Here is a 12,902-nt window from a genome sequence, read left to right as displayed (position 1 = left end):
ATGTAAATATGATCAAGCGTCTCCAGTTATTATCTTTAAGATAAACTCTTTCCTATCCTTCTGCATAGCTATGACTGTCATCCAAGAAACAGTTATTTTTCCAACATGGATATTGTACCATTCTTTCACCTAGCCTTGACAATATTTCTTCCAGATGCTGCTGGAGAGATCAGTTATTTGGCCTGACATTATGAACACATCTCTCATTCTTTGAATTGCTGTGTGTATTTGCTTTCAAGGCCTTTTGTTATCTGTCTGCACTCTATTATCATCTCTTGGTACTGCTCAGCATTGATACATTGACTCCTGCCTCCAAGGTTCACATGATAAGAGCTTCAGTTGTCCTTACATTTCATTTTGAAATATGCTTTTGTGTTGCCTTCTTTTCATTTAGCAGAAATTTCTGTCCAGTCTCATTATTTTCCACAAAATCGTTTATTTGATATAATGCTTGCACAAAATCCTTGACCGAATTTGGGCCCCTAACTATTTGATCACTAATAATAATGTCTTCATTCCATCACTCTGTCTATAGTTATAGATTCTGTTTCATTTTTTATTAGGCAGAACCTGTCTTTTTGTTTGATGTTTGTAAAACTTAAAATAATGAGGTTTTGATTCACAACTGTAGCTTCTGGTATAAATGGGAACACAATTAGTAATTACTAAGGTAGGAGAAGTATTACATAGATATATACTCCTGTGTGGCATAGTAACCAGCTCCATAACACAAGATACTATTTTGAAAGCAAGGAATTACAAGTCTTTCATATCTATCTATCTATCTATCTATCTATCTCCTCTTTCAAAATAATCTGTTGCAACACTTGCCTACTTTCTGAATCACCTAGTAACAACTGAGAAAGCAGATAGAGAAGACTCCAAAACAAAGCTGTGACCCTATCCTAGATTGCAAAATTACAGTTGAATGTTTGGGTTTTTTTTAATGTTATTAAAACATTTTTCAGGTTGACATCATATCAACACAATGGACTTGTTTTCTATGGATAGAGTATAAATACTACAGAATTCTAAAAGCAGGTATTGCAGGAGGCCTCCATCCACTTCCCCTAATTTTCCATGATTTAGAATTCAGACTTTATTGGATGTTATACTCACTTGAAGAGTATTACATCCATTTAATAATACACTACCATAGCTGTCCTAGAGGTGTATTTGTAGAGATGTTCATCTTAATAAAGCTTATGAATAAAAAATGGATGTGATTAATTCTTTCTCAGTAAGTCTGCTAAGATAAAGAAGGGATTTTTTACTAATTCTAATGTTAGATTTGTGTAGACCTTTGATCCAAGGAGTGAGTACAGATGGAAGACAACATTTATCACTGTCATAGAAGTAGGGCTGAGAAAACATAACCATAACCAAGCACAACAATGCAGGTGGTACTACAAGACAAAAGTGGCAACCTCTGCAATTTCATGAAAAGGGCAAATCAAAAGAGGTTCTGTATCCGTATTCAGTTTGGGAAAGAAAGAGACATTCTTCAGACTATAAGGAAATTAAAGGAAATATATAAAGGAAATTTATAAAGGAAAGCCCAACTCCTTTTGTGGGGTTTATCTTGCCTGTGTTTTGCCTACATCTTAAGTATTTTGTGTAAGCTATTGTCTATGGCTCCCTGTGATACTCAATGTGTAAAGAGAGTGAGGGAGGTTTTCAGAAGGCAATTCATTCCACCTACAAGGCACATTTAGTTTTCAGTTTAAAGTACTATCTTTTTCCCTTCACTATAGGAGGACATACATCTAGATAATAATCTAAATTAGATGTTTATTTTCAGGGCCATGAAGTCAGATAAAAAGAATTTTGTTTTTTATCTTCAGCAAATTTAGATTAAATTTTGATCACAAAATCAACAATTGCAGTTTCCTCCAGTTCTCTCTTGCTCTATTACTTGCTGTATTTATGGTTTAATACATACTTAATCTGTAGTACGTGCATGACATGTTCATTTAGTTCCAAGTACTGATATTGTATCACTGCTCTGCATTAACCGACTCATTTGGAGTCATCCTTTATATCAGAACAGGCGCCTCATCATAATTTAAAACATATCAACTCTATGGCAGAGATCTGTGACTAACCCATGAAGTCATTCAATTTTGTACCAATGTGTCACTGCACTGTAGCCAATTACCCTCTGCCTTCTAGTCTTCTGGAAAAGATATCTCGACCAGTTAAAGTCAATGAGATATGCATGCCTTGCAGGCATTATTTTAGATACTTCATTTCATTACTAAACAACCATGAAAAAAAAAAAAAAAAAGGATTTGAGAGGTCAAATAGGTAGTAAATTATGTTAATAGTACATGTAGCTAAGTTTTAAAAACCCCATCTGGAACATCTGTACCAGCGTGGTTAAGCTTTTAAAGGTCACACTCAGCAACAAGCTAAGCAGGTGCAATGCTTGCTTGCATATGGAATAGCTAGAAATGTTTTTAACAGATGTTGCCAAACATTGTCCTGCCTTTGCAGATGAACTAAGGGAGTTCACGCTGGAAAACCGTAGGCACATGTCCTAAACATATTCAGTGGGACTACTGAATAAGTTTTCACTTCTGCATGGTAGTTTGCAAAATGGTGGTTTTGGTCGTCTTTCCAATTTAAACCCAGGCCATTACTCTTTGCTACAGGGTTGTATGTTAGGATTTTTTTAAAAAAATATTAATAAGCAACTACTGGAGAGTTTTATACTTCTTCTTTTATAACCAGATGTTCTTTAGCTCATATCCAAAGTTCTTTTGTTTTATGTGATTAAGGACTTTGAGTTTGTATAGTCTAAGGAAGATTATTACAGTAAAGGAACAAATTATCCTGCAACAAGTAGAATACTTCTAGTAATTATTTGAGTCTATGTTTATTATTACATCTGTATCACTTACCTCTTTGCTTTAACCCTCTTGATAATAAAAGCTTGAATCCATTTATAAATTAACTGAATGCACAGACAGAATACAGATCAGTATCATCTGGTTCAGCCTAATGCTTAGTGTGTCTGCTGAATAATAATGCCTTCTACATGAAGGAATTTATGTGGTTTACATTTAATTTAAAAAATTCTTGAAGTAACAGTTTGTATTAGAGGATGAAAAAAATGTCTTAGATAAAATCATAATCAAATCAAATATTTGTCTCAGATTTAAATTAAGTTTGTACCAGAATACTTTTGAATTACCTTTTGAAATCTTAAAACCAAAATAAAATAAGCCTATATTCTGACTTTATTATTTGATCTGAAGAAAAATTCAAACTACACACACCAGCTTAGTAACAAGCTACTAAAAAATCCCTTCGTCTAGGTGACTACAAGGGAAGCAAATGAAGATGGCCTTGAAATATGTGATGCCACCCAAGTAGTTCGGTCATACTGATTCCCTCTGTGTTATCATGACTTGTCCACCCATAAAAATTTGTTCCTATTAAAGATGGAAAAGTTTTACGATTCACACTAGGGTAACAGCTTTTACAGATTTTCAGTCACTGTAGTCTTTCACGTAGTTTCACACTTATATGTTCGCACATCCTTGTATAACACCCAAGTATATTTATAACCATTTTATCAGCTAAGGAAACAGAAGCACTGAAGAGCAAAACAGCTGGCTTTAGATCAAAAAAGATTCTAAGACTCGATGGCAAATACAAGGCAGGAACAGAAAGCCAAATTGGCCACAGTCACTCTTATACTCCAACCACCTGGCCAATTCCCAGCTCCATGCTGTAAGATATTAAACAGATGACATCTATCTACACCCTTCTGGAAGCCTTTAGTGACACAAAACTGAACCATAGAAACTATCTCTGTAAATGATTTTCAGAATGGATCAGCAAATTAAACCATCAACCATTTTCCATTATAGAACACTTGTATGTTTTCAAATAAAGAGTTACACTTCATAGTATATACTGAAATGGTGAAGAACTGGATACCTTCCAAGTGGAACGTCTCAAACTCTAGCATCACCAGTGACTGTGGTCCCTGATCTATAATATAACTGCAGTTCAAATTGTTATCATACTGACTAGGGTAGTTAGGGGAGACAATACGACCTCTTGGGCTGGTGAAATTCGCTCCGCATCCTGCAAAGAGAAATAAATAAGATACAGTTATAAACCAGGTGATAACATCATTCTGGTTTTTCAGTGAGAAAACAAATAATGTACACAAGGGTCTCATCTCTCCTTAAGAGGTTGGTCAAAAAAACAGGGAAAGTAGCGTATATCATGATGTCAACAGTAGGTCTTTGACACACACAGAGCAGTGGTTTCGGGCAGTAGCAATATCTTCCCGCCTACAGCCTCACACAGTATCTCGAAGCGTCTTGGGTGAGATCACGCCACAGCCCCTCAGCCCACTGACCAGAAGGACACAGCACTTATGGGTTTGGAGTCTGCACATTTCAAAATCCCTACGGACATACAAATGTAGCTGAATGTGATGGAGAGTTATTGGGGTATATCAGCAGTTTACCCTCATTTGAAGATACCCATGGCAGCCCAAGCGGTACCATTTTTGCTCCATGCCTGAGAGCCAGGTGGTTGCAGTCGGCTGTGGGGCATCTCTGGGTTGCTTTGCTATATATATGCAGAGGCAGGAAAGGTTTGCTGCCCAGAACTTCTCAAGCACGCAGAACATTTTCATTGAGCTCCTTCTGAACCTAATGACTTGCATGGCCTTGAGGTGTCTCTTTATTTTAAGGTTCAGGCTTAAATGAATGCAGTGCACAGAGAAATGCTGGTATAAGTATAGAAACAGGCATGTGAAGCCTGCAATTGTCTCCACTAAGAGGTTGTTAGTTGTTATTTACAACATTAATGCAGACATTATAAAAACAAAAGCAGTTTCAGTTCAGAGTTCTGCATACTTCAATAGTGCCATCCTTTAAGCACTTAATTTCTCACTGTTTTAATCTGAATACAGTGAAAGTGGTTTCCTTTGGCAGAATCCTACAAAAAAGTAACAAATAACCAACAACAATTTAACACTACCTCCTACACTGCTGGTGGGTTTGACCATCACAAAGCACCTGCCATGGTTAAAGAAATGGAGAGACTACCCAAGAAATGCCGCTTGAACTACATGAAATACAAATACAACAAAGCAAAGCAAAAGAAAGAGCACACGGTGAGGAGTCATTTCTTCTCCTGAGAGCAGTGTATGTGAAGGGCATAGGCTATATCATACATGTGAGAAATTACCACAGTTTCAGCATGTGCCTTGAAAAGAAGAACAGAGAAAAATTCTAAAGGAAAAGCATATACTTTCTCCTTTTTAAGAAGATTATAACTTTAGCTTCCAAGCAATTTAACTACAGAGAAACAAATTCTTTAAATGTAAAGACTATTCATTTCTTTTTGGCACACTGAAAAGGCAAAGGTGGCTAAGAATAACTACAAAGTTGTAGCTGCATGAAGCATCTTTGGCAACTCCAGCACTGGAGAACACAGTAGCTCCATTGCATTCTGTATGAAGTTTACTTGTTTCTTGGTTTCAAAAGCTGGGCAGAGGCTTCAAACCTTTGTTAGACTCAGGTCTGAATTGCTACACACAGATCAAACTAATCTAAAATGGACTAATAGAGCAGCCATCTGGCTTTAATGTTACTTACTGCTTATGAAAGATGCAGAGAAACCTATCCCGGGAGCATCCTGAGACTGAAATACTGTAGTTATCACATTGTTTGGAGCAACAACAGGATCAGGAGCTGAACTTCCACATCCTGTGGTTAACAAAGCTGCTGCTTCTTCATCATTTCCTCTCCACACCTGACAAACCCAGAGTGGAAATGGTTTAGTGCTTTCACAGCCCATGTAGTTTGTGGGAACTCACCAGGAATTGTATATGCAATTGTTCTTTCCATAGACTTAGGGTAAGATTTGTCTCATGCTCAGTCTTAGAGATCTAAACTGGAGCTAATCATTCTCTCTTCAATCTACAGTCAGTGGAGACAAAAAGACTTCAAGGAGTCAATCAGAGAGAATAACTTGGGTTGCCAGAGTCCCCTGAAGGGCATCTGGAGGTCATTTGCCTCAACCCCTGCTGATAGCAGAGCCAACACAGATCAGATCCATGGAAACAGAGAAAAATATTTTATGCACATCATTACCTACTTATATTTTGTCTCTGCTAATTTATCTCCATACACCCTATGAATATAAATGCATGTGTATATGATGAAGTAATAAACATAATCCTTCTATTATTCGTAAGTCAGTAAAAAACAAGGTGCCATGCTAGGATAATGTAGAGGCATCAAACTTGAAGATCTGGATACTTAATATCTAGTCTCACTAATCAAAAATTATTCTCATTTTTGCTATGCTGCATTCACTTGTTCAATGACAAGTATCAAATCATGTAGAAAATTAACAAAATAATGTCTCACAAAAAACATAATAAAGAAAAATATACTTTTTTTTTTCCTTCAGCTGTACTGTTAGCCAATTTAAGTTAAATCAAACCATTCATTCAAGAGGCACATGCAGGTTTAGGTAGGCTTTTTAAGTGAAACCCACTTCACATAATTATTTAAACATGTACTTGAGGCTCACAGCTTAAGCACTGAATTTCAACACACATATAAAATTAAACATAGGCATAAATGTTTAATGTTTCTGAGTGCTTAAATAATTTCCTGAATCAGGATGTTTATTGCCAAGAATTTAAAACATCTGCATTAAGAAAAAAAAAGATAAAAAATTTACTCTAATAATAAATCTGTTTTTCATTGATGTGTTTGAACAGGTTTTGGTGTTTTTTTTTTTTTTACTGGTATTTTAAACAAAAAAAATGTATTAAAAACAAATAATATTTTATTTTTAAAATAATGTGTTTGAAAGAAGTTTAGAGGAACTAGAACAACCACATGAAATTGAGATTGCTTCAAGCAGCCATCCTAGAAAGGGTTAGCCAAGGGTTAGTCTGCAAGTGTAGGCCTATGAATCACCTCATTCATCTGGCCAGGTGCTTGAGGCAATGGGTGCTCAAAGGATTAATATAAATAGTCTATGGCCTGGCCAAGATTTTGCAAAGTCACTATTGATTTTGGATTCCTCTTTCTTTAGTGCTCAGATTAGAATGAATGGAAGAAACTTATACCTCTTCCACACTTTTTCATATCAAAACACCTTTATACATCTCAAATTGGGCATTTAGAAATGGAGGCAGACATCACAAAAGTTTTCAGATTGTTTCCTATGGAGAAAATCTCCAGTTGACATAGTTTTGACCGTGTCATACAGGAATGTTTAGAAATTAAAGCACCTTTAATGGCGGTATTAAGCTTTCATATTAGTGAAATTAATTGTAACCTATTACATCAACTAATCAGTGGAGGCTATGAAAAGGAAAATCTAATAGTATTTTTTTTTTCCACAACCTTAAAAATGAGTGCAACTGTGATTTGTAAGTTAGTAGGTACAGATCAGATGTACAGCTGCTCAAGCCTTCCTACACATTGTCAAATTATGTTTGCCCTTTATTTCAAGTGGGAGTTGTACTGCTGTGGAGAAAATGAGCACAAAACCACTGAATATATGCCAGATGCCTGAGAAGAAAATTACACTGAAAAATTCAAAGCATGTCCACTCCATTCTATTGCTTTGAAAACAAGAGGCTCTTGATAACCTATAAAAGATAAGAATGCTATCTTTGTTTTTTGAGATTAAAAAAAGAAAGATTAGTGCAACTTGGACAGTTTATGCACTTGTAAAGAAGTTTTGTAGAATTATAGTGTCACATTCCTGTTTTCTAAATCACTGGAGTAATTGAAAAGGTCTTTTCATTACACTATATTTTCTCATTATTTCCTAGTCATATGTACATTTTTTTCATATTTTTGATTTTTGGGGCAGCGTGTAGGGTGATGGGATCCTGCTGGAGGTGGAACCTCAAGAACTGCTAAAAATTAAAAATATATACAAGCCAGTTCTCAAGGCATACAGAAAATTGACTGTATTGGTACAAGGACTTCAGTTTATATTCTGAATTTTGTGCATTGACAATCTTAACCATGATGATTGCAAAACAGGATTCTGGAATCCTGACTTATTAAAGCACTGCTCTGTTGATCTAATGCCCACAATTACTTTACCTTCACATAACTGCTCTGGCAGCTTCCATTGCTGTCTGGAATCTGGAAGTTACTGTGGAAGTTCAACTCCAGGTGTTTGCTTTCGTGTGTAATGACGGTCCAGGAGCATCTGGTGTTCATGGGAAAGTTTTGAGGCCAATGAGGAGACTTGATCATACCGTTATCTGAATGAATGATTCCACCACATCCTGGAAAAAAATAGCAACAGGTGGGAGAAATGATAAAATATTTCCTGTTGGTGTCAGCTTGGAATGGCTGCTTGCTTCTGTGGCTGCAGGAGTGAGAGAGGAAAGCCCTGACACCCATTCAAACTTCATTTATCCCTCTTTTAAGTAATTTTCCTTCTCCCACCCTTGCAGCAGAGAGGTGGTTGCACTCTAGAGAAGGTCTCCATTTGTACTGCCTCTGCTTCACAAGCTCCTTCTCCCTACCAGTTCATACCTTTTGATCTGGTCCATCTATATACTCCTAACAATTAGAAGCGGGAATTGCATAAGTAAGGGTCAGAAATACATTAATGAAGAGCTTCTCCCAAGGCTGTGCAGGTTCCTTCCGACACCCCACAGCATGCACATCATGACTGGCAGCCATTCAGAAAAGCACCATAGGGGAAAAAACCTTAATCTACTGCTGAATCCTTTCTTGCTTTTTTTTTTCCTCGCTCTGCAACATGCGACTATTGCAGTTCCACATGTGATTCTGCTTGAGCTACATCCGCTTACCCAGGGCAAAATGGTGACTTCTCCAGCACAGGCAGCCCTGTGGATCTCAGCGGGATCATGAAATGGGCTGAAAAACATGCCTTTAAAAATTGCTAACAGACTCATTTATAAGCGGGAAGATCTGGTCATGGCTCTGTGGCAGTTCATGTTCTTATACATAATAAACTTAGTTAATTTGAAACATACTTGCAAATACCAGGCCAAGAATAATTTACTAGGGCTATTCATACGCTACTAGCAACCCATTATTATTTCAGAGACAATGTAGTAAAAGGATGACTAAAGAGCAAAAAAAGGTTTATAACATTCTACTTTCTTTCCTCTTAATTAAAAATGTAACTATTAGTTTTAAAAAGAAGATTTTAATTTTTGTTCTTCTGTGTTAGAAATGGGTAGAAGGGTATGAGGCCAAATTTTGCTGACACATACGGAATGTAAACACAGAGATTCTCCATGAACAAATGAGAAGAAACCTGAGGAAAGGAATCCAGGCGTAGAAAAAAAAAGACGTCTCCTTTTACAGAGAGAACAATGACTGTGAACATTCCATGTACATTATATTATTGAAGAACAGCCATCCTTGGACATGAAGTCCCAGTGACAACAGGGAAAAATGTCAAAAACCTGCTGAAGTGACCATGTATATTCATGCAAGCACAGACTATTGATATGTTTAAGAAGACACTCCTTCAACCGACAGTGTGAATACTGTCAGGGCATCAGCATCTGCCAGAAGGTCTGCAGCTGGTGACACGAGGGAACACATTTTCAGCTCTGTACTGAGGTAGGGAGGCGCAATGAATTCTGCCCTGTCACTAGCCAGCACATCCACACTTGCCTTTGGTCTCCTCCTGAAGGACAGTATGCAGACGATGAGCTGACTTTTTTGTTGTTTGTTTTGTGGGGTTTGTTTGGTTGGTTGGTTGGGGTTTTGGGGGAGTTTTGTTTGTTTCTTTCCTTTGTGTGGGGTGGGTTTCTTATGTTTGTTTGTTTTGTTTTTAATCCAGAGAGATTATAATTTCAAGGGAGGGAATGTACCAATTTGATCTTGCATGTGTACCGCCTTCAAAAGTGTACCAACATTTCCACTGAAGTGGAAGAGTTTTAGGCCTTGGTCGCACATGTTCTTTGAGAAGTTCTGTCTGTCTCTGTATTTTGAAACTGACCTCTTTCTAGTTTCAAGTGTTTAAACCAAATCAAACTGTGAAACAATTATTATTCAAGAAGTGAAATTTCTCATAGTCACTGACAATAGATACCGCTGCTGGGAGGAAAATGGGCATGGTGACAATTTACAGACATCAAGAAACTGCCAGTAGGAGGCTTAAAAAGAACAAAATCAGTCCAAATTTGATTTCATTTTGTAAGATCAGACAACCCTGGTTTAATACTTGACTTTTTTAGTGCTGGCTTATCTCAAGAATGCTGGAGATGTTGGCATGTATTTCTTTTATTCTTTAATGCAAACTTAACTAAAGACAAGAATGCTATTTGTTTCGTGGCTGAAAAGTCTTACATGGGCAGGACGCACTGCTATGTTAGACTTGGAAAAAAGTGTTTTTTCTCTTACCTAGAGATTCTGCTGTCCACGTTGCATAAAAGCCACCTCTTTGGACTGAGTGATCAGAGTTAAAGATCACTACTAACTTGCTGGAGCCAGACCGAATAGTCCCAGGAGATGTGTTTCCACAATACTTCCCTATGACGGGAGACCCAGGAGAGCCACCGTTCAGGATCGTAACAGAGTCCCACTTACAAAGCGAATGATGTTCAACGTGGAAGGCTGTAAAAGTAAGCTGCGACACACAAAAACAACATTCAGGAGCTACCACCAGCCACACCAGCAGAGAGGTTAGAGCAATTACAACCAGATCCCATGGCCATCCTAGCACAATGATTTCTGGGTGTGCTCAGAAATCCAACCCTCACTTCACCTGGATGCCTTCCTGCAAGTATTGCCTGGAATCTTGCCACTCTAAGTAAAAGCAGCTACTTAGCATGAAGAAAGAAATGGAAGAGGAATGCAGAGGTTAAAAACTGGCATTATTGGGACCTTATCATATGTTTGAAGCTCAGTATGTGCCTCAAAACTGTCTTCAGTATGCAAAGCTGTTGAACCAGTTTCCTGTTCTCATGAAATCTGAAGTTACACATTCAAATACAAGTAGCTATTTAAGCAGAAAGCCTTGGATTTTTTTTTCTTCCTATTATTTTTGAATCAGAATACTTAACAGTTGCTAAAAATAATGCTCATTTCCATTAAATGTGAGAGAAACAGTTGCATGGTTGGCTCCTGTAGGCCTGAATGTACGACATGAACTGGGCTGTGCAGGCAGCTTCTGACCCTGTCTCTCTCCCACACTGATGCCATTTGTCCTTGGAGTGATAAGCACATGGGTGGGATTTCCAGCTCAAGGATTTAGGTTGCTGATCCAGTAGAATTCTGGATTTGTTGATGTTGAAATATTGATGTACACTAATGACTGCCTGGCCTTCTCCCAATACGTTTTTGTGTGTGTGTGTGTTTTTTGTTTGGTTTTTGTTGTTGTTGTTGTTGTGGTGGTGGTGGTGGTGGTGGTTTAGTTTGTTTTTTTTTGTTTGTTGGGTTTTTTTATTTGTTTGTTTGTTTTTTACCAGTTCCAGGATTGGGATCTTTGTGGAAAAGTTTAGCAAATACATAGTACTTCTTCCTATAACTTTTGTGTGTATTAATTTCCAAAATAACTCTGCCTTAGTCAAAGACTAAGTACAAATTTAGTTCAAATGGTTTAAGTTTGAAACTGTCCCAGCAACTGAAACTGGCAGCTTATACTGGAAAAGGTTAGTCTGCCTTCACTGAGCATGCTGCTACTCACACTTTTTAAAACAGAAATTTACTTCCATCTGATTAAGATTAGTTCTGCTTTAAAAAACAATGGGGATTAAGAAGAAATTTTGTGTTTTACCAAAACAACCCTGTATTCCCTGAAGTTAGTACCTAGGCAGTGATCAGAATATCATGCAGCAGAATAATTAGGACTATGGATTTGTATTTCTAAGAAATAACTTTGTAGTTTTAAATAAAGAAAACAGGACAGGGAAATTAGTGAAAGACATTACATATTAAAATCTGCAATGTGTTTTTACAAAATTGCTTTTCAGATGTTTTTCTGACCTAAACTACAAATGTTACTGATTGCATCTATTTTTCAAAGGATTAGTCAAACAATTCAGCAAGCGAAGTTTAGCACTGCTTGATCATAAAGGTGCTTATGCTAGTCTCCCAGTGGTTCAGTTCAAAAAAGTAGCACCTCAGGCAGCCCATTAGTAATTGGGAAACAAGAGCAGCATCTCATTGATGTAATTTGTACCAGCAATCATATTATCTTCCAGACTAACCATTAAAAGGCAAAAGTAAGTTCCTAGTGGCTTTTAACTTTTATGGAGATGAAAAATCTTCAGCCTCATGTTTATTCTCATCATAGTGAGAATACCCATGCATATCTAATAACATGAGTTATTTTACTATCCTAAACACAGAAAATTTAAAGGAGAAGTCAGTGCTATGTTTTGAAGTCAAGCTAGACTAGGATACTTCTGGTTGTCAAAAAGCAGAATCTAGTTTGCTTGTGTTATCTTTATTTCCCCCTTTTTCTTAGGTAAGGCTGTTGGGGAGATGTTTCATTCCTCCGTATTTCTGATGTTCCAAATAGTCTCAAACCTGTTCCTCAAGACTCAGAGGGTACCTCTCACACTGCCAGCTGCACACACAATCATGGCATTGTGTTACTCACAGTGATGGTGTCACCTTCAGGGGCTTCCAACAACCAGGAGCAACGATTCATGTTGCTGTAAGGCTCTGGGTAGTTAGGACTGGAGATGACTCCACTTTCACCTGACTGTATACCACCACAGGCTGAAGAAAAAGAGGGACATTTGAATACAGTTTAGGAACTGAACATTATAATCAAATGACTGGAACATTATTCAGCTTGTAATAGTGCTAAAACATAATCAAGTTGGACTGATATAGGTAAGAATGAACAATTTATCTGCGAAAATCCAAGTTTTAAAATCTTTGTCATTGAAT

General features: G+C 37.2%; 1 protein-coding gene across 1 annotated transcript in view; it reads right to left on the bottom strand.

The window, feature by feature from the left end:
- The window catches only part of CUBN (cubilin), a 140,578-nt gene that overhangs the window by 24,523 nt on the left and 103,153 nt on the right, over nt 1–12,902 (bottom strand). Inside the window, exons 52-56 of the mRNA XM_065050909.1 lie at nt 12,607–12,728; nt 10,404–10,629; nt 8,112–8,299; nt 5,628–5,784; nt 3,949–4,098 (exon numbers count right to left, since the gene is read on the bottom strand). Coding sequence (XP_064906981.1) covers nt 3,949–4,098; nt 5,628–5,784; nt 8,112–8,299; nt 10,404–10,629; nt 12,607–12,728 — 843 coding nt within the window. The remainder of the gene's footprint in view (nt 1–3,948; nt 4,099–5,627; nt 5,785–8,111; nt 8,300–10,403; nt 10,630–12,606; nt 12,729–12,902) is intronic.

This window comes from Columba livia, chromosome 2 (genome assembly GCF_036013475.1).
Source record: "Columba livia isolate bColLiv1 breed racing homer chromosome 2, bColLiv1.pat.W.v2, whole genome shotgun sequence".
Classification (NCBI taxonomy): Eukaryota; Metazoa; Chordata; class Aves; order Columbiformes; family Columbidae; genus Columba; species Columba livia.
The sequence above is the reverse complement of the archived record's forward strand: the minus strand, read 5'-3'. Positions and strand labels throughout refer to the sequence as shown.